Genomic DNA, 22,985 nt, shown 5'->3' on the forward strand with positions numbered 1-22,985 from the left:
TTTAAACACTGCAACCGCTTGCAAGTTTGTAGGTATCTCCTACTGGACTTGCAATAACTGTAAGACATCTTTAAAATAACTGTGCAGGGGAAACTGCCATGCAGCTGTTTTTTGGTGGTTTGAATATTTTATTTTTTAGGATATATGCGATGGATATGATTCATTTATGCTCTTTCAGTATCCTGTTCCTGTCAGTTCTTGTATAAACCTTGAGCATTCTGCTTTCTGTAGTCCAGCGTGAGTAATATGTGTAAATAGTTCACATGGGAATGTACTTCAATTTTCACATGTTATTTCTGTGCCATCTTTTCTACTTTATTCTGTCCTTTTTCATATATTTTGTATGAAGGCTGTTAAAATATCTGCTGTGTTTTTCAAATCCTGTTTGAAAGATTTCTGTTGGAATGTTGCCTGCATCTGATGCCTTTTCTCTTTTAAACTGTAACAGATGTGGATGTTTACTGAGTATAGTGAGGCTTTTGTTGTAAAGATTTGCCAAAAATTTCAGAAAGCTCACTTCTGAAATAAATTTCCATCAAGTCATAATTCAGGATTGTAACAGATAGTTAAGTTTAAATATACATGACTGTAACTTATGGTTTTCAGATTTTTTTAAATCAAAATAGGAGTGTAATTCATCTGAGCAGACTCCTGTTTGAGAAGTTTTACTGATAGAAAACATGGTAAACTGACAGGTATGTGCACATACATGGTGCAGTTATCAGCATAGTGGAGTATGGACTAAGAACTGGGAGATGTAGTTGGATTTCAAATGCATTATATCCTCCTATTAAGCATATTTTAAAATAATTTTTAGGTGCTATAGCTCACTAAGAGATTCTTTTAATTCTGCAGTTTAACATTGGGGAAGTATTTATGGTTGATGATGAATCGTGTGTATATAGCCTCTAGGTCTGCAGAATGGAATGTGCCATTGAAATGTATTAATTTTCTAGTAAATTTTAAAAGCTTTGCCCGGAATTTAATTCTATTTGTTAGGTAACATATACTACCATTATATGTGGTCATTATGTGCCATTCTGACATCACTGAATAAGGATGTTATCAGAGAAGAAAAATTTATTGTTTGAAGAGGAGTGTTGCATGTAAAAACTCTTTAATGTTCTCTAGCTCCATTAATATGTCTGTACGTTGACCGGATATGCTTGTATATGCCTGTACCTTAATATATCTGTCTATTCAGTAGTATAGAATAACCATAGGTATTCTAGTTCCTTTAGAATTGTTCCTCTGTGTAATTTAGGATCCTCCCTGTGTACATGTAATCATTTGAACGTGGTTCATACCTATTCCATTCTTAACAACCCATGCAGACCCGGCGGGTCATTTGCTATATATCCACAGCCATATTTCAGTCTTGTCTATAGAAAGTCTGGGGAAGGAGCCTGGGATTTAGTCGAAGTCTCTGCTTTCATGATTGAAAACTTCTTTAAAACGTGTCACTGTTTTCCCCTAGATGTAAAATAGTTATGGTTAAAAATACAGGCATCAAGTAATTCTAGAGCCTGTGGTCCACTGCATTTCTGCTTCAGACCTATCTTGCCTCAGCACTGATGTCATTCCATCTTTAAGTCCTTGGCAAAACCTTTTTCATTTACTTGGTGACGTTACAGCTCACGTCTTATTTTTTTCTTGCTCCTAAAAACTGGATAAATAGCATTTAACTATTTATTGGCTATTCACAGACTCACTCTGGTTCTGAGCCCTGGTGCAAAGACCTGTGTCATGCAAGTACTCTGTATGTGTTTCAGTGCCACTGCCCATTTTTCTGTGGTTCTGCTGCCTATACCTGACAAGGAGAGGTCTTAAATTCAGGTAACTGACACTGTAAAACCTCCTCTCAGAATACTATATTAAAAAATACTTTAAAATGTTTCCCTTGTATTCATGTGGAAAGCAGCAAGCCTATAACTTCATATACTGGCTGAGCAAATGTCTGCTTTGTTTCATTTTTTGTAGAACCTTTTCCAATTTGTTTTGACATCCTAAAATTAAAGATAGATACTAGTTTGTCCCCTGGTAGGTCCCTGATTTTCAAAGCTGTACCCTATATCCCTCTTGCCAACAGTTGTTATAGACAATGCGTAAACCCCTGAATGTTATTGGGTTCTTTAAAAAGATCCACAGGATTTTTCCTCAAAGTCACCATTTAAATTTCCTAGCAAAAACTGTTAGTCCAAAGGGGAAATCTTACATTCTTTTATAAACTATGATGTTAAGTAAACATCTGAGATATTTGTAGTTGATCATTTAGAGATAACAGTGATCTTCTATACAGAATACATGATTTAAAGAATGTGCTAAATACTGTGCACACCCATTCTCATTTGAAATAGATATGATCTAAATGTCTCTTGCTATTGGTATCTTTACTAATCTGGTAGTGGTCATGCACTAAGATTCCAAAAGGCTGATAGCTTCTATTTGGATTCCTTCTTGCTGTCAGGTGCCAAGTTTTTTAAATTGGTTCATCTGTAACTGAGACAAGACACTGGCTATTCCATTAATATTTCTGATCATCTGTTGAACAGTAGAAATTTATAAGTTAACCCTTCAGGTTGAGTTTGTTATGCCAAAATTTTTCTCTTATATTTGCAAACTCCAGCTACCAGTTAATTGCTGAAATAAAAATAAGTTCGTTGTTACGGATGTTTCTACATCATATCTTTCTGTTGCTACATGGTTGGTCTGCCAGTATATCAGATGTAAAAGAAATGGGGAAAGCAAACAAAATATATGCAAGTATGTGCACACACAATAAAGTTTATTGCATTCATTTCTCTCTCCAAAAGGATGCTCCATTAAAATGAACTGTAATACCCTCCTTTCTAATAAATCTTGTCCTTTCTTCATTTACTCATATAGTAGTATGCCAGAGTTCACAAATGTCAGAGGTGCAAAGCATGCCAATACTGACACCACAATTCATAGAACCATAGAATGGTTTGGGTCAGAAGGGACCTTTAAAGATCATCTAGTCCAACCCCCTGCCACAGGCAGGGACATTTTTCACGAGATCATATTGCTCAGAGCTCTGGCCAACCTGACTGAACAGTTCCAATGATGGGGCAACCACAGTTTCTCTGGACAATATGTTCCAGCGTCTTACCAGCCTCATACTGAAAAAAAAAAAAATTGTTCCTTGTGTCCAATCTAAATCTACCCTCTTTCAGTTTAAAACTGATACCCCTTGTCCTGTGACTACAGGCCCTGGTAAAAAGTCTCTCTCCATCTTTCTCATAAGCCCCCTTTAAGTATCGAAAAGCTCCAATAAGGTCTCCCTAGAGCCTTCTCTTCTTCAGGCTGAACAGCCCCAACTCTCTCAGCCTTTCTTGATAGGAGAGATGTTCCAGTCTTCTGACCATTTCTGTGGCCCTCCTTGGGACTTGCTCTAAGAGGTCCATTCAGTAGGTAATGATAAGGTACTTATGCAGGATGGACCTTCTTGGCTGATTCCGCTTCCTTGATCAGCAAGGAATATATTTCAATGCTTTTAGTCAGTCTGCCATTCTGAGAATGAACATGCGTACTTAAAATTACTTCATTTCTTCAAGCAAGACAGGACTCTGCCTGATAGGAGAGGACATATTTACTGATTTGATGCACTGACTTGCATCAAGCCAGTCTGCATGACTAGTTCACCCCAGCTCTGTAAATAAGGCTTCTTTTTCCCCTGCCTTACAGTTTGAAATCAAAGGAGTGATTTTAAAGAATATTTAGTGCTCAAGTTTTATGACAGATAATGAATAAATATTTTGGATGTTACTTTCGGTCTTGATTTTTCCTTTGTTGTCACTATCTCATGATATCTCATTTCTGTGAAGAACTGGGCAAGGGGAGAGGCGGGGAAAGCTGTGATACAAAAGACAGCAAACTATGTTAACACTTCAATGGCAAGTCTACAACCTGCAAGTTGTATTGAAAAAAAGAAAGAAAATGGTCAATACTGAAATACTTAACTTTATGAAGCAATTTTTCCTTCAGAAGTATTAATTTTTTGTGAAGAGCACTGACTACATTTTATTGCTATCTAATGATTTGCTTATTCTCCCTGCTGATGACCTGATATAAGATATAGAAGTATGTTCCAGAATTGAGATTAGGCTTCGATCCAACCATTACTGAAGGAGTAGACTGGCAACGGAAACCCCAACTCTATTTTTAAAGTCTTCTGAGAACTGTCAGATGGTGGTGCGTGAACTTCCATCAAATAACACTGCTGTCATCGTAAGGATCCATTTGCAGTGAACTGGCTGTGTTTATTGGGAGAAACTCATATGCTCACTGGGAGAAGAAAGGCCTTGGTATGTTACTACCAAACAAATAAAGGCTTTTAATTTACAAAAAGATGTTAAAAACAACTGATGATAAGTAATGGAATGGAAGTAAAGCTAAAACTGCTGAGAATCCACCGGCCCCCTATTACCACTGATTCAAGATCTGCTCTGCATACTATTTTCCTTCATCTGTTTGTGGTTTTTGTGATGATTTACAACATGACAGTTGTGTCTAAGCACACTTTTGTTTTAGAAATTAACACATATTGCTTGCCAGAAGATTTATTTATAGACTTTTAAAGCAAAGGAAAGCCTAAGATGATACATTCATGTGACCTTTTCCTAATTCAATTGAATGACTGTGATGTCTGTATTTTGGGACCAAAATATTTGTGTAGTGTGCAATTCTGTGTGGGGGTCCTAAAATAAACTTCATCATATTGCAGCAGAGCTGTATAACTTTTTAAATTACAGGAATGAAAAACATAACTTGAAACTTTTATGAACCTTTTTTGTTTGTAAGCTTACTTTGATATCAAACTTTACTTTGGTGCTTGGATACGTGCTTTAGTAAACAATATTCACAATATTAACCTAGGTAGTAAGTAAAGTAGAATTTATTGAAAAATTGCATTGTCAATATTGTAAGTCAATAATGTGGGGAAAAAAGTGCTCTCAAGAGGTGTACGGAAGAGTCATGTCTTTTTGGCAGAGTGGCAGAATGTAAGTGCTGTGAGACAAAATTACGAGTTTTGTAAACAGGAAATGTCTGCTTTACTGGCATGTGTGTGAGACAAAAAACAATACAAATATTTTCATGACTGACAATGTAGAATTCTTCTTAAAAATTGCTAATAATTTAATTTATCCTGGTAACTTGATTACCTCTTCTGTGCAGTTTATGGTTGGTTTTTAATTTTTTCCATTATTTTTATTTTTTGATTTATTTTTTTTTTGATGAGCAGTTTGTTTTTTTCCCCCTCCTGCCTGACAGTATGACAGAAACTCTTAAACATGGAAATACTGAATAAAATGTGGCAGTATAAGTACCTGTTATACAGCCTTTTAAGTTGAATAGAAATATAGATTTGCCTAGAAGAATATTTAAATTAGGACAATTAAGTATGTCTAAATATAAGGTTAAAAAATAATTATTCAAATTTCAGAACTTTTAAAATGTTGACACAGCTTCAGTTTGGATGCATTGCATATTGCTTCCTTGTTCTGTTGGTTTCTATTTTTATAAGTAAGCATGGGATTAAAGTTCATGTTACTTCAATTAACTTACTTTCTTAAAGTAGTGTTTTGCGTTAGTGATACAATGAGGCAGGGAAGGGTGAACATCAACTAGCTCCTGAGACAAACAAGAAGGATGCTTTACATTCATCTTCACCATTGTTTGTCCTATTTCATGTTCTGTTTTCCTGAGGAGTTACTTAATGTTTTAATGCTAATTGAACTGAGATTTCTTTATGTAGGTTGCCTCTTAATTTCCAAAGGAAAGAGTTCATACAAAATCTCTTTCTGCCCATCAGTACTGTCTTGAACTTGTAAATATTTCTGTTCAGTTTAGGCTGCAGCCTGTGTAAGCTATATTGCCTGAAGGGGCAAAGAAGTGGCAACCCTGAATTAAAAGCAAGATAGAAGGTCAAGTCATATTATCAGTTTAAAAAACAACCAACCAACCAACACCCCCTTCCTCCTTCCCACGCGCACGCACGCAGACACAAACTAGGGAAGATAAACTTTGAGTAAACTCAGTCTTCCTTTACCTAAGAATGTATCTGTAAATGAAATTGGGGTTTGAAAGTTTAGTAGTCCCCTGAGGTGGAGAAACAGGAGAGAAAAAAGAAAAAAGAAATAAAAAAAAAAAAAAAAAGAAAAGAGAGACTTGACTTGTCAATGAACCGGATGGCTTGTCATCATTTTGATATGAAGACAGAAAGAGAATAGAAGAATACACAAAAGAATATGTCCTGGAAGAGATAATAAACTTTCTTTCCCTATGTCCATTCTTAGATTATATCCAAAGAGGAGATTCAGATCACCTCCTCCATTTCCAAGTTGACAAGGGTTCCTGCTCCTTAACATAACAGTTTCAGTAATGTACCTTTCCCCATGTGCTTGGTAAGGGAAACCTTCTTCTGATAATCAATCAGTATTCAGTGAACCTCAGAATCCCAGGGGCGTCTGTAGTCATTTTTGCAGTCTGCTGATCAATATGGAGTCATTGCTAAGGACATACTATACCTCACCAATATGTTGCATTTATAGTAACTACAGCTAAGTTTGTAAAGTTAGCAGGGTGTGGTAATTTTTTTTGTTGGTTTTTGTCCATGTGTTTTGGGTTTGGGATTTTTTTGAGGCTTAAAAACCTTTTTTGAGGTTTTACTTGGTTTCCTCTTTCATCTTTCTCATGACTAGTCCAAAAAAATTTTTTTTAAGTTGACAAAGAGTAGGCAAAGCAAAAAATATGTCACACACTAGTTTTGTATCAATGATAAACAATTTTTTTCAAGTGAGTAATCGACTCTGTCTTTCAACAAAAATATCCAAAATTTCAATTAGTCAATTGTGTGTTGCATACTATACATCAGAATCAGTCATAACATCACAATAAACAATGTTTTTGTTCATTAAAAGTGGAATTGCCCATTTCACAAAAAATAAATATATATACATAAATAAATACAGCAGAGCTTTTGGAAATTTGCTTTTTAGATTCATACCTCAGGGGGATTTAGCAAAGGAAAAGTGATATGACCATGAAGCAAGATTTGTGATGCAGATACATACTTTGCTCTGAATCTAACTTCTGCATGGACGTATGATACATAATTACCAAACTGTTGTTTGTAACAGTACAGGAACCTAAACAAGCAGAATTGTTTTAGCTAGATGGCAAGCAAACACATTAAGTAACTTTTCTGGATCATAGCCTCAAAACCAAAACAATCCAAGTAAAATTTAATCAAAGAAGCTTTTCATTTTTATGAACTAATTAATTAGGAAGCCTGAATAGTTAGGACTGTGTTGCCTTGGTAAATAATAAAATTCAACAGCCAGAATTTTCCACATCCTTCATCTGAAGTAGAAGAGCAATAGCAGAGATAAAAAGCCATACCAGCACTGTTTTCTGTATCAGTTATATGCAAATTAATTTTTCACAATGCACAAGAGAGAAAGTACACAAATCTTTACTTCCCAAGTGTTGTAATAATGATTACCGAAGTAAAAAATCTTAATAGTAATGTATGAGATTATAGGTTTGAAAAGTTTTATTCTTTTCAAATGTGGAAGTAGCGGAATCCTTTGAAGTAGCATTGTATGACGCTTCTGTTTTGGAATGAGTGGAATGATTGACTATATTAAGAAGTTGGAAACTAAGGAAATTATGGACTTCTTTATTTTAAAAATTGATCATTTATTCAAGAGAAACACATAAGTAATTTTATTTTTATACTAATGTTTAGGAAGCCTTGGTATTCTACATCAACTTGCCAACTTGAGTCACCTTTCTTCTTTTTCTTTTTAATGTAGCAAACTGAGGGATGTGTGTCACAGTTTCATATACTTTATTAGCCTTATACCAGAGGGTGTGAAATTCAACTACAGCAAAGTGCTTGATCACTCTAAGAAAAAAAAATACTGTCAGATCAAGTGAAAAAGTACTTTGACTACTCATTTAATTCTGTGCTTTTCACTATCATCTGGTGATTTAGAGTTGCTGCCTGCAAAACACTTTAGAAATTCACAGGTCTAACTTACAGGTTTTATTAAAGCTGGTGTATTATCCATGATAAAGATGGATATTGGCTTTATCTGATAAGCTATATAATATTCCTTTTTCATAAAAACTGGTTATGATACTTTTTTTTTTTTTTTGAAAGTAGTACTTAAGTGCTTTCTCTCAGCTTTTCCTCATATGACAGGCTTCCCAGTCCTTTGATCATCTTGGTGGCCCTTCTCTGGATCCTCTCCAGCCTGTCCACGTCTTTTTTGCATAGCATTTTTCTAATGGGGTCAGATTTAGGAGAGATTTTTTTCCCTTAGGAAGAGGAAGATCCAGTTCCATATCCTAGGGCAACACTGTTGTTCAAGCTCCAGCTTAAAAGTAGAAACAGTCTTCTGTTTCTCAAAAGATTGTAAGATTGTTTTTAAAATGGGCCAAAGACTGAAAATATTTTGTGACATTAGCCATACACTGAAGCTGCGCGTTTTGGACAAAGAAAAAATGCAAGTGCATGGAGCCAGCTTTGCAGTGAGACCATTCCCTTTGTGAATGGAAGTGGCAGACACCCACAAATGTATCAAATCCATCTTTTGTTAGAGCATTCTTAAATCTTATTTTGAGAAGAAGAATGCAGCCACTTTAGATGGCAATTTCTGGTGATTTTTACTTGTTCTCCAAGATTATTACAGATAACTTCAAAAGAATGCAGTCCTGTGGAAGAACTGGTTTCTAGCTATTGTTCAAATGCTAATCAAGACATTTGTTTGCTTATATCCTGTGCTTTGTGATATAGGAAGATACATGAGTAGGATGTTGTCCATCAAAGAGTGAAGGCGGCTGTGGATTTCTTTCCAGCACTGATCTATAATCAGCAAGAGTCACAGTCTGGTCTCACAGTAATCAGGCCTGTAAAGAGCATCGACTTGATACGCCTACTTCTTTTACTGTAGAAAACAGGAGCTCTGAGTTTCTTTGTTTAACAGATATGTGGTTTTTTTAAAAGTAATATACATTTCTTCATGGAAAGGATATGCTATCAAAGACAACTTTTCCATGGTGTTACGGAAGAACATACTTTCAAGGCAATTTCATGTCAGTTTCCATTAAAGTTAGTCATTCGTGTGCAAGCACCCACCTGCATGTTTGTGTGCAGTTGTGAGTAAAATATAAGCAAAATATGTATGATTAATTTTCTAAAACTCGTTAGTTTTCAATGTCATGTCAATTTTATTTTATCAGTTCATTTTCAGTACTGAATATAATGGAGGGTATACAGATTTGGTAGATGTTGAATCGGTAGGTAGCAAACTAAATCTAGGGTGTTGTACGTGTATTATTTAGTGTATTGATGCGTTTGTGCTTCTTAATATGAAAAATATGGAAGTGTGTCTGTTGTTGAATACAACCTCTATACAGACTTAAACGTATTGTATAAATGACAATAATTCTGAACTCTGGGATATACATGCAGCATAAATGAAGAAGGACTCTCACTAGCTGTCATAACATCTTCTCAAATTCTGAGTTGAAAAACTAGTGAACTGAGCAGAAGCAAGGTCATGCCTGCAATACATTGATTCACCTTGATCATTGACTCACTTTGCAGCAAATCACTGATTAATTAAAATTGATTTTGTTTATGTTTTGGCTTATTACTCCATCACGGGAATCTCAGTTTAAGTTCACCATCAGTTTATTATGAAACCTGAGGAGGAAGACAGCCTGAAGACCAAGACCAAATACTGCCTGGTGATGAACCACCGAGCTGTGGTTCGTTAAAAACTGCTTTTTAAATCGGATAGTATGCTGCTTAATGCTGTATTGCTATAGGCTAGGAATCACAATCTTCAATTAAAGAAATCGTTTAATATTAGGCATACTTTTTGCGAAGAGCCAAGGTCTGTTTTGGTAACGTGTTCTGTCTTAAAAGCAGAAAATACTGACTGAGTGACTCTCGTTTAGAAATACCTTTGTTTCTCAGCCTACGGAGACATTATTGAATAGCGCAAATTCAGATTGCAGCTTCAGCTCTGACCAAAGCAAATACAAATTTATGTTTTCACTACACACAGTTATGCAGCTACCTACTTTCAAAAAAAGACAACAAATCTCCAAAGCCGTCTTTTTTCTTTTTGCAAAAGTCTTGCATTTGTGAGAATATTTTAATAATACTGGACAGAATTATGACACATTAACTACCTGATATTTGGTAGATTCTGCAGGATTTCAGTCCACCTGAAATATATTTTAGTAATATCAATGTGTTTCGATGTATAAACATTCTTAGAATTGGGTTTAGAGTTACCTAGTCTGTGTCCTTTTGCTAAAGGACTGATGAATGAATCCTAACCAGATAAGAGATTTCTGGACAGGAGAGTTTTCATTTCCTTTTCATTCAGAAAAAAGTTAAAAATTGCTGTTCATCTGTATTTGTGAATAGATATTAATTATGGGATTATAAAATGTATCTCACGGTTAACTTTTTGTAGTTATTGATGATGCTACTGGTGGAAACCAGTTATTAGTAAGTGACATTTGGAATGTGTGTACCTTTTGAGGGACAATGGTGAACACAGTTTCTTGTGTGAGCCCTAGTGGCGTCCAAATATATTATTTTTCCATGTGCTCAGTAAATCATAGAAGTATTTTTATCAACCTGAAATTATTCCCCCCATTTTCTCACTGAAGCAAAACCTTGAAAAATGTAGAGAGCTTTGATGCAACTGTTGCATATTACAGTTTTGATCTGAAGAGGTATAATGTGTGATGGAGAGAGAGGTGAGAATCTGTAACAATACCTCAAGCTGATCAGAACTTTGAAGTGGACTTTTTATCTTAAATTAAGCACATTAGATTATCTGAGAAACTTGATCTAAATTAGCCCTTCTCTAGTGAGGTGTTGGATCATTGCTTACGGAGGTCCTTTTCCAGCCTGTGATTCCATGCACTCTAAACCTGTTTTATTAAAAAAAAAAAAAAAAAGAAATCCAAAACCCACTACCAAAACTAAAAGGATTAGAACAAATTAAATTTCTAAATGCAGAAATGTCAGAGCTGCTAGATGAGAAAGATTGCATTTAAAATACTTACTAAATTTAAAACATTTAAATTTTTTAAATTCCTGGTTGACAAACTGGATCTCAAGGAAGTTGTGGTTTGTTTTTTTTTTTTTTGCTTTCCTTTTGCTTTGCTTTTGGTTATCTTTGTGAATTAGCTGTATGTAATTTAACTAACAACTCATTACTGCTCATCGCTTGACTCTCCACATCTCATTGGGCATGCAGGCCTCTTCTTGTTGTACTAAAAACGGTATATTGAAGTAAACAAATGAAATTCTGTATGAGAGAAGTGAAGACCAAGGTTAACTCGCCCTGGCACCATATGTATTTAAAAACTAAGAGAAGAAGAAAATGAGTTTACCTGGAAAAATGTTTTAGAATACCAGAATTTGTGTGAGAGAAGACTCAAGAAAACAAGATACTGCTGAGACATGGCCTTCAATTTCATTATAGGATAACAACTCCATAAACCCCATTTCTATTAGCATCTTCAGGCCAGAAATGCAATTTCAGACCTCAGCTAGAATGATCGTACTTCAGTAAGTACAATATAATACTGAGTCATCTCAGCAGCAAGTCATTGTCTTATTTGCAGGTCACATAGATTCCACTAATTCCTTATGCTCAGTCCACTTGCACCTGAATGATAAACTCTTCAAAACTCTGTTCCAAAACATTCTGAAATACACCATTATTGCCACTTTTTAGAAACTCTGTTAGAGTTGTTCATCTTATGTAGCAAATAAATAGTTTATTACGTGTTGTAGCACAAATGAAAAGGTACACGGGAAATTTAGAGGGATAATGTAGAACATTGATGTTGAATGCTGCACACAGTCCTTAAGACATTATCAGTGTTTGTGTTTTGGCGTTACAGCATTTCATGATTGATAAAGACTTTGTGATGCCAGTGTAAATTCTAAAAAGAAATGCTTATTATTTGAAGTCTAGAAAATCCAAATGTTAATTTCATTATGCTGGAAGCTCTTGCCCTTTTATGTGTATGGATTTAAAAAGAAAATAGTTCATTTATTTGAGTGACTTTCATTTTAAGTAAGTTTTTATGTATATTGTCTGAAGGCATAATTTTATTTTTTAGAAAACTATGAATTACAACAGATACTATGTATATGCCTCTGTGGAATTATGAATGCTTTAATGTAGCAGGGAGAATAAACACAATTTCATATATATATAGAAGTCAGTAAGTGGCAAATCTCAATTTTATTCTAAATCTGGGTATTTATAAGTTTGTGGGTTAGTATTTTGTTCTTTTTAAAAGTCTGAAATATGTATGTTCAAAGATTGATACAGGAACCAGATGACAAAAATGTTTTAAAAATCTTTATTTTTACCTTATACATGTTCTGACTTTTTTCCTCTCAAATGGACATGCTTCTGATGCCAATTTTTAAAAATTCATGAACAGAGGGACATAGTAATGAGTGCTTAATTGTATTGTTTGTACTTTGCAACTTACTACACTGAAGTTTAAAAAACAGAAATGTTTTTAGTAATGAGTTTGGAAGCTGAGAATTTCAGAGAGCATTTTACAGAAATGGAAACAGAAGCAGCAGGGGAAAAAGAAAATGAATTTGTTTAGCATTAATTAGCTAATTCTGTCTTCCTCCTACTTGACTATACATCTTAGAATTGTTTATAAAAATTTCTTGAATTCCTAATCTGTACTGTTAAACATGCTATTGATTGTTATGCAAAGTTAGATAAGGAAAACAGTGTCTGCTGATTAGTCTGAAATATAATAGCTGTCCATTTTAGTAGTAGTAAGCAATGAAGTGTCACCTAAAATAAAGCCATATAGCTTGCACACATTTGTAAAATCACACAAGTGAAAAACCTGCTTTTGAATTCCCATTTTAAAGGGTGCGTCACTGAATTCCTTTGATGAAAATCACTTTGTCACTCCCAGCTTTTATTTCAAGTGCCGGTAGCTGGTCTAGTGTCATACTATTGCAGTTGCATAAGGGGACTGGAAAAAGCAGTGCTGCTTTTAGAACATAATTGTTCAAGTGATCTCTTGAGTTCAGTACAGGCGGCTGTTGTGTATCTGCTTTGACAATAATAATTGACACGAGTGTAACTTCATAGCTGGATGGGATACTGACATATCGTATCGCTCTTGTTTTATCAGCTTCCGCCCCCTTAAAAACTTCTAAGGCAGTGTCTTTTTGTGGACAGTTACATACCTGTATAAAAATAAGTTCTTCTACGTGCTAGTCTGCGAGTGGTGTTTTTCTTGGTTAGTGGACAAGTTTTGGAGAATAAAATGACTTTTAATTCTGTATATACCTTTGACACAGTTGAACACTAAAAATAATCTGTTTTGGCTCGCTTATATCAGCTTTAGTGTCGCATGTTAAGAGGTGAAAAGGGCTTGGCACTTTATAAGTGTGTCTTTGGCATTGCGTTATGTAACAATTTGTAAAAGAGTTTTTAGAATAATTAGGATAACTAAACAATAGGGCTGTTTCATGTCACTTTTCCAGAGTGGTATTATTCTTGGAATATGTTTTTTGAGGAGCAAGTTCCTATGACTTACTTGAACCATCACTTGAAAATACCTCTTGGATCTTTGTTCATACTCAGAGGTTACTAAATTAAATGAGACCTTGAAAGTTAAGATCATGCATTCAGAGGACTTGTGTTGAGGGCTTACTGTGCTAACAAAATAAATGTGTTTATATTTGGCTTACTATTACTGCAAAATCACAATAACAGGTTTTTACTGCAAGCATTAAACATGTTTTATTGAGTTAAACTGAGTAACAGTTTTTTATGGCACTGTAGCAAGCCACTGCTAAAGCAACAGAAGGACACAGCACTTGCGAAAGCCCTGGAGACAGTATGTAGTCTTTGTCACTTTGATATAGTCTTGCATATAAATCTATACATAAACATCTATTTACGTACACATCAAAAGAATCTTTGCATGTGCACATGCTACCAGTTGTAGGAGTGTAATGTGTTCATTTTCAACAGATTCCGTGTTCCAGGATTTCTTAGCATTATAGTGTATATGTAACTTCCAAATATTTACTTTTTTTCTCATACCTTGTTTTGTGACAGGATGACGAAGTAGTACTTCAGTGTGTTGCCAGTATTCACAAAGAACAAAGGAAGTTTTGCTTGGCAGCTGAGGGACTTGGGAATCGCCTGTGCTTTTTGGAACCAACATCAGAAGCTAAAGTAAGAAATCAATACTCAACGGGTGTAACTGATCAGTGAATGTTAACCTACTTATTATCCACGAATACATTTAATTAGGGTTTCTTTAATGTGATGCTAGATGCACCTTCTGTATGCATTTCTTTCTGTGACTGCAACATGAGATTTCTTAGAGATTCTAAATATACTTTAAGGCATACCTGTTAATAGCAGTCAAAAGCCACTACTCTTTAACTATTTAAAATTATTGCTGTAACTGAAATACTTCATATCAAGATTAAGTCTCCAGACTGTTACTAAGATTTAAGTTCACTAAAAAACTTATCCCTGTTACTGCTGTAGGTTCAAATATCTTGATATACGGGATTGATAATTTTAGAGGCATTGTCACCTGTTAGTTACTGACATTAAGTGTTACTTCTAACTGTGTTGATTAATCAGAAAGTTTAGAGTACAGGGAGCAGAATTATTAAGTGATTGAAAGGTTTTAAAGGTAACAAGAGGCAAAAGGAAAAAATGAAGCTAGAGAGCAGTGAAGAAAAAATAAAAGAAAATAGAGTAGTAAGAGGAGCTTGAGAGGAGAAAGGAGAGAAGAGATGAAACTTTAGACCTGTACTAGAGCAGAATGTTAAGAACAAAGGCAAACAGCGGAGGACCTCCTCCCTCTCTTCTTTGTTCTCTCTGCACCATTTTCTTTTTCTTTGTTTTGTGTCTTTATTTCTTTTCTTGTCTTCCTGATAATTTATTTCTCCCCCTGATTTTTTTTAGTGGGGTCTTTGTATCTTTTCCCTTGAAATATTGCCATGGGGTCCTATTTTTAGCCTAGGTATTATGACCACGTTACATCCACAGTGTTTATGTATGCAGTATGAGAGGTCATTGTTCACCTCTAAGGTGAAAAATTATGCTGCTTCTAAATTTTCATTTCTTTGCATTCCGAGAGTTCAGTCAGATAATTTATCCCCAGTGTACTTTAGAAATCACCCATAATCTTTTCACATGCTTAAGTAAAAGCATTTAGTTTTCACATATGTATTTGCAACTATTGTCTTAAAATCTTCAACAGTGATTGGGAATTTTTTATTAATTGACAGCTCAGCTGCAATGTGGTCTCATCTATTACTGACCATGACCATCTCAATCTGTAAAACAGCATGTTGCTCATCTTATTAGAAGAAAAAGAGGAATTGTATGCATTACTGTAGGATGCCATAGATCTGCTTTACATTTCATAAGTGTCTTAGTAGCAGATAATACTACAGAAGCTTCTGAAGTTTCTTTAAAATTAAGAGGTTCAGAAAACTTGTATGTAACTGCTCTGAAAGAGCTTACTGAGGAGCTTTCTGAACTGCTGGTCTTAACTGAGAACAGTGAAGAATTTTGGAAAGACTCATATAAATACATCTGTTTGAAAAATAAGAAATCTAGAAGGTTGACCTGGATGATTAGAGAGTATAATTCTCACCGATGACTCTTACCAAAAAGGTGTCCAAGAAAACTAAAATGGCACACATCCAGTGGACTAAAAAATAGTTATTGAATAGCTGTGTTTCTTATCAAATCCTACAGGGTTCTGTTCTCACTGCTATGCTGTTGAGTATTTTTGTCAATTAAGACATCATTTAAATTAACATGCGATTTTTTCGGATGTGAAAACATTGGGGAACTGGCAATTGATAAAGTCATGCCACACACAGGAAGAGCTGCAGTGCCTTGTGTGACAATGGAAAGTAGAGGTATATTTCCATTCTGCTAGTGTAAAGTCTAATAAATGAGCGTGTGAATATGCTTACAAAATGGGAAACTATTCTTGTCCCCTATAAGGATGCTACACAGTCATAAGTTCCCTGAGTGATGATGTGCTCAAGGGAATTAGCATAGTTTTTAGGGGTACAATCAAAAGAAACTTGGTAGGAGATGGGAAGTTATAATATCTCTGCAAATTTTGGGGTTTTCTTACTACCTCTGTGGCAGTGCTGCTGGAGTACAGTCACGGCGTTCAAATTTATAAAATGGAGATTGCTCCAGGAAGTGCTATGAGAATCATGATTGGAGGAGGACGCAGTCTGTTCAGTTTAAAAAAGGAAAGTATGGACACTACCCATAAGCTTCTAAAATGGGAATGTTGATAAAAGTCCATTTATTTTAGACAGCAGCAGACTGTCCTCCCTGTTAAAACGGAACTGTTTACCTGAGATGGATTCCTTATCCCTGGAAATTATAAAACTAGATTTATTCTGTTTGTTAAGAAGAAATTTTATTAAAGAAGATTCAAGGCATGTTTATCAACAGAAGTCCAGAGCAGAATATCATAGTGATACCTTCTACTACCTTCTCTTCTCGAGTTTACCACTTTACCAAAGCTAAATTCTATTTGCAGTGTATGTGACAGCTTCTTCAATCATTAAATTTTGGCTAAATATTGTCAAATCAAAAGAAGAAATGCTTTTCCATTCCAGCAATTCTGGAAAACATAAAAAGGTAGACACGAAAAAACCTCTATGTATCCATTAATTCCAGAATGAAAAGGTCTAACTTCATGATTAATTTTTAAATCTGAGTTGCGTGTAGTAGAAGTCAGAAGATAGAAGTAGCTAAAAGGAAAGGGAAGCAAGGAAAGAGAAGCTATATTTCTTTAAAAAAAGTTCTTCGAAACTGAAAGAGGAAAAATTGGGGTTTCTGTGGTTGACCATTAGCTATTTTGGTATTTTTTGGTACATGCTGAAGGGAATAACAATTAAGAGATAGTTCTGTTCAAATTTTACTGTAAATCCATAAGCAACTTGTATGTTACTTTCTTACTTAGTGAAAACTACTACAGTGTTGGTTTGCTAATAATCTATACTATGGTGACTGGATTTTAAATGCACTTTTTAAAAGCACTTTTGCATTAATTCAGCAGTATGAAATTATGATCCTCCTGTCTATATGGCTCCTTTTTGAATTATTGGAAGATGTTTCCTTAGATAATGTGTGATATTTAAAATAGGGGGAAAATCTAATTAACTAGAGGTTTTTAATACTAAACAATAAATAGCAGAATTGTTGAACTATGTGATCTAATTATAATACTTTATTGCTATTTTCCTTGTTTTTAAAGTGATATATTTAGAAGATGGTATATTTCAAAGCTGATAGCCTGGTGAAACAAGACTAACTTCTACTGATACCTAAGAAAAATATACCTCAAAAGTAATTGTAGTACGTTAGCATCTCTTTTAGAAGCAAAATTGTCAAGTAAACTTAAATGCCTGAAGGGAATTATAACTAATTAAGACAAGATTTCTGTCCTAATGACAGAATGTAATAGTTCACAGGTCTGGTAAAAGTAAACCTAGCAAATCAGTAATCTGTACCAGTTCGTGACAGTGGTTTTTGTACTGCAGACAAGGAGCTATGGGCAAGAATTTGGTTAGTAAGCATATTACCTGCAAGAATTCAGTGTTATCATAATGCCTGGAGGAATCCAGAAGACTGAATTGCATTGAGAGTGTAATGTGGGAGCTGGGTTTTCCTGTTAGTTGTTTTATGTGCCTCCATTTCCCCCTGTGCAACCCAGCATAAACTTAGAATAATTATATATAAAATGGTTAAAACTGCCCTACAGCTATTTGCACAGCTATTATTTTTGTAATAAATAATAATTTTGTCATGTTGAAATCATAGGCTGAAAAAAGGAGACATAAAACTGATGAGAAACAAGTTTAAACTTCAGCATAAAACTTATCTCAGTGCTCCCTCCACTGTCACTTTGTACTTGCCTGGCTGTGTTTCTTTGATGTAGAAAACATTTCCTTGAAATCTTTTGATATGAAGCTCTCTTCACCGGAATGTGCTTGTAAGAATGTTTCAGCCAGCATTAACTGCGTACGTTGAGTCAATTTATTATTCACCTTGGGGTTGTATGTAGAAGCCTGGTATTAGAAACTTCATTGCAGTTTATTCTTCACAGAATCACAGAATGGCTGAGGTTGGAAGGGACCTCTGGAGGTCTTCGTGCCCAATTGCCTTGCTCACGCAGGGCCACGTAGAACAGGTTGCCCAGGACTATGTCTAGACAGCTTTTGAACATCTCCAAGGATGGAGACTCCACAACCTCTTTGGGCAACCTGTGACAGTGCTCAGGCACCCTCACAGTGAAAAAGTGTTTCCTGATGTTCAGATGGCACCTCCTGTGTTTCAGTGTGTGCCCATTGCCTCTACTCCTCCCACTGGGCACTGCTGAGAAGAGCCTGGCTCCATCCTCTTTGCATCACTTCGGGTATTCACACACAGTCATCATCATCTCATCTCTTCCTCATATGAGAGATACTCCAGTCCCTTAATCATCTCAGTGGCCCTTTGCTGGAGTCTCTCCAGCAGCTTCATACCACTTTTGTCCTATGGAGACCAGATCTGGGCACAGTACTTCACGTATGGCCTTACCAGTGGTTATTCTTGCGGCCTTATTTTTTGTCTTGCTGTGTTTTGCTGTCTATTCTAAGAAACTACGAGTGAAAATTAGACCGGTGTATGTTATTGACTGGCTGAGGATGGGTGTACCGCTCCTTTACTACTCATGATTATGTAAGCACGTACCTTTACAATGTTAATAAATCATACCAAATCTTGAAAATACCATGTTTTTCAGTAAATCACAGTGTACCTTACAGGAGAAAATTTTTCTCTGGTGTCTCCCTTTTAAATGGAAAACTAAGGCAGATGAGTGTATATATGACCAATCAGAAGTCTGTGAAAACGGCGCCTTGCCATTCTATTCTGTACTTTCTATAAAGTATTTTCATCTGTTTGAGAGAAAAATCCTACATACTGATAGATTTTTTTTTTTTAATTAGTTTATTACAGAGTGTGGCCCCTTGTCGTGCTGTAGGTCTTCATTTTTTCTGTAACTGCTCGTGTTGCTCCTCTGTAACTACAGTGTAACTTGTATCTGTTTCTTCATGTCACCTTTCCTATCAGCTTTGACCTACTGATGTACTTTACCTGCTCTCTGCTCTTCCTCCAGAAATCAATTTAGGTGAAAATAAAGTAATTTGACCTGGACTCTGACTCATTTCTGTAAGAAAATAGAGTTATTTTAGGACTCTATTGAACATTTCCAGTTCAGTAGCTAGTTTTATTTATCTTAACACTTAATTCAGAAAAATGAGGTATATTCCGTGCTATGAGTATGTTGATGGAAAACTGGAAACTCCACAAGAAAGACCTATTTGGAAATAATCTCAGAAATAAATATTTTCTTCATATAAAAAGAGCTGCTGTCAGGGTAGAACTGACAATTGTTTCTTCAGATTTACTTTGCAAATTTGTGTAGATTTCCTATATCAAATTTATTTTTTTTATCTTCCTGTATGTATGGACAAGACTGTCCAGAAGTGTGCTGGAAGAACTCCCAAAAACTTTCATTGGCTTTGAAGAATTATTTATTCAAAATTCCTACTTTCTTTTATCATATATCTTATCAGTCTGCTGCACAAATTCACTTACAGTAATGCTTGCTCGGCATAACTTGAATTGTTTCCTTTATTGATGATTCTTGGAAATAATATTGTCTTTCTTCTGTATGTTCTTTCCAACCTCCCATTGCCAGAAGGGAGATAAATACCTATGCCTATGGTTACTTTACAGCAGATTTCTAAAACCTTATCTTAGTGCCTGAATAGATTTTGTTTTTCATTTCATTTCCTGACATGAATATTTCCCCATCTTCTATCCGTAGCTCTCACCTCTCAGTATTCTTGTTTCATTGAAGATCCCATATTGGCACTTCTCTTTTTTGGGGGGGATTCCATTACAATACAACATTGCTCATAGTTGTGTGGAAAAAAGCATAAATTAGCAGATGGTAGAGATTTTATTAAACCCTTTTTAGGTATGTAATTATTAAGAGTGTAAAATGATCTGTCACACAGAGGTTGTTGAATATCAAACTTAAGAAACAGTATCATTTGCAAAAGTACCAGAAAACAAATGAGCATTGACAGACTCAATAGTTAATTTTTTTTTTTTTTTTTTTTAAACCAAAAGGAAGCAATCTAGGTTAATTAAGGAGGTCAGTTGCTACTTAGGTCATGTACCATCCACGTAAATTACCTTTCACTGGTATTTCTCAGGACAGTTAAATTCAAAAAAGAATTTGTTGCCATCCAACCACAGAAATGGGGTATGTGATGGCATGCATGTGTGAGCTTATTGTGTGACATTGCAAATTTGAAAGAGAGGTTAGCTGCTCTAAGTCATGGGTGAAAAAATCATTAATTTCATAGTTCTCAGTGTCAGTATTCTTAAATAAAGCTGAATGTTCCATAACCTGTGAACAAGAAGTGAAAAATTAATTGCATTAACCTAAGATGTACATTTTATACAAACTGTGACTAGGAGTGCATTGTTTTAGAGTGTGTGTTTTGTTAATACAGCACTGAAGTAAGGGCTGCAACAATTTTCAAATCCAAATGCAGTCTATGTGGCACAAGACCAGTGGCCAGCGAAACAGGTGGGAGTTCTTTTGTTCAGTTGGTAGGTGTTGGATCATCCTGATTATGCCATATTCAGTTTGGAGTTGATTAAGTGACAGATGTAGACTGGTGATGTGATGACAAGTATTACAGTTTAAGTTGTTCTGTTGCAGTTAATGAAATTATGAACTATTTACAATTATTTAGTCATGTAAGAAAAATGTAAGAGTTCACTTTACATCAATAATATATGTAAGAATTATATATATATATATATATATATAAAAATATATGAAATTTCAGTGTCAAGTCTTTGGCCTAACAGTCTTCTCCAAAATGTATTTGAAAACACACACACAAAATAATTAGAGTTTATAGTAGAGATCAAAGGGTGGGAATTCCAAGACACTACTTGATTAGTTTGCTATGAAGACTTCACTTCAGCAAGTTTAGAAATCTCTCGTGTCATTTCCCTTTTCACTACCTTATAACTCAGCATTATCAAGAATTTTATTTCCTCCTCTCACACTGATTTAAAAAAGAAAAAGGAGTATATAACACTTTAAAGTTCATTCCTAGCCATGATCTATATCATAAATCACAGAATACTGAATTGCTGAGGTTGGAAAGGGCCTGTGGAGATGTCCAAGTCCAACCCCTTTGCTCAGAGTAGGTTCAGCCAGAGCAGATTGCTCAGGACAGTGCCCAGTCATGGTTTGAATATCTCCAAGGATGAAGACTCCACAAACTCTCTGGGCAACCTGTCCTAGTGTTTACCATGTTCAGAGTAAAAAAAGGGTGTTTTTTCCTCATGTTTACATAGAATTTCCTGTATTTCGGTTTGTGTCAGTTTCCTCTTGTCGTTTCCGTGCATACCGCTGCGTAGAGTTTGGCTCTGTCGTCTTTGTACTTTCCCATCACATATTTATGTACGTTGATGATTCCTCTTTTTTTTTTTTTCTTGGACACATCAATGACAATAAATTGTGAAAAAAAAAAAATCTGCTGTTCTCGAATTGAGTGTAAATTTAATGTTTCAAAACCAGCAGACATATTGATACAACAATTGAGAAGATCTCCTAAAATGGTTCATATTATTATATCATGAGATTCTGAACCTTTGCCATGTAGCAACAGCTATAAGTATGTTCAGAGCATCAACCTTATATGTCAAATAAGATCATAGACCTTTTCTTCTGTTTTGTCGATGATGTTAGAGAACAAATACAATGTTCATGGTGTAATGCTAAAAGACAGGAAAGCAATAATCTGCAGAGTAAAACTTTTCACATTTGAACATGAAGGTGTTTCATTTTACTGTGAGGGAATACAGCTCTAGGAAAAGTAAAGTTACTGCACTGACGTGTTATGAAGAATGGATTTATGTTATTCTCATACAGGGAAACAGCATGTATTTAAAAAAAATGAGTAAACATTAAGTATGGATTTCAAAATTAAAATTAATGTGTGTTCAAACACACTTTTTGTCCTGTTTCACCTGCTCTGCTGATCTGTTCTTACAGTGTTTAATTTATTTTTACAGTATGTTCCTCCGGACCTTTGCATCTGTAATTTCGTCCTTGAACAGTCCCTATCTGTCAGAGCCCTTCAAGAAATGCTGGCCAGCACAGGGGATAATGCTAGTGAAGGTGTAAGTAAATTGACATAAAACAATTTTAAATTTCTAAATATGGATTGTTCTCATTTCTTTCCTTGCTCCAGGATTTTCTAGGAGAGGGGCCATGTGTCAAGGCAGATTCTACGGTTTTCCTGTTTTCCTGGGATATTATTGCTCCACTATATCATATTCATTTCTCTTTAGAATTGAGGAGCAGGTGCAGTTAGCCTTGTGAAATATGTATTGTTCTCATTTTTTCATTTTTCTCTTTTTTTTTGATGAGTCAGCCTTAAAATTGCAAGTGATTCACTTAAAAGCTTTCAGTAAAAAAATAGCATGAGGTGTTTTATTGCTTGTACTCAGTATGCATACATTTGTTACAAACTGACTACATGTAATTTTCTTCTGACCACCTGTCTATATTTACATTTGATTTTGCTGTTAAGGTTTTCCTTGCCGATTAAAAAAAAAGTTGTAATTTTTAAAAGTATTACATACATATACACTGTTACATGATGTTTTTCTGGTTTTCTTCCTCAAGCAGTTGTAAGTTCCTGCAGGATATACTATTTAAAACCATTTCTTATGGACAACTTGTTTTGCATGAGCCCTTGGAATTTTTTTATGTATTGTTTT

At 35.1% G+C, this 22,985-nt stretch overlaps 1 protein-coding gene across 1 annotated transcript in view; it reads left to right on the forward strand.

Moving 5' to 3' along the window:
* RYR3 (ryanodine receptor 3) overlaps positions 1–22,985 on the forward strand; it is a 233,033-nt gene that overhangs the window by 35,176 nt on the left and 174,872 nt on the right. The window contains exons 2-3 of the mRNA XM_063334430.1: positions 14,178–14,297; positions 22,275–22,382. Of these exons, the coding sequence (XP_063190500.1) occupies positions 14,178–14,297; positions 22,275–22,382 (228 nt within the window). The remainder of the gene's footprint in view (positions 1–14,177; positions 14,298–22,274; positions 22,383–22,985) is intronic.

This window comes from Chroicocephalus ridibundus, chromosome 4 (genome assembly GCF_963924245.1).
Source record: "Chroicocephalus ridibundus chromosome 4, bChrRid1.1, whole genome shotgun sequence".
In the NCBI taxonomy this organism is placed as follows: Eukaryota; Metazoa; Chordata; class Aves; order Charadriiformes; family Laridae; genus Chroicocephalus; species Chroicocephalus ridibundus.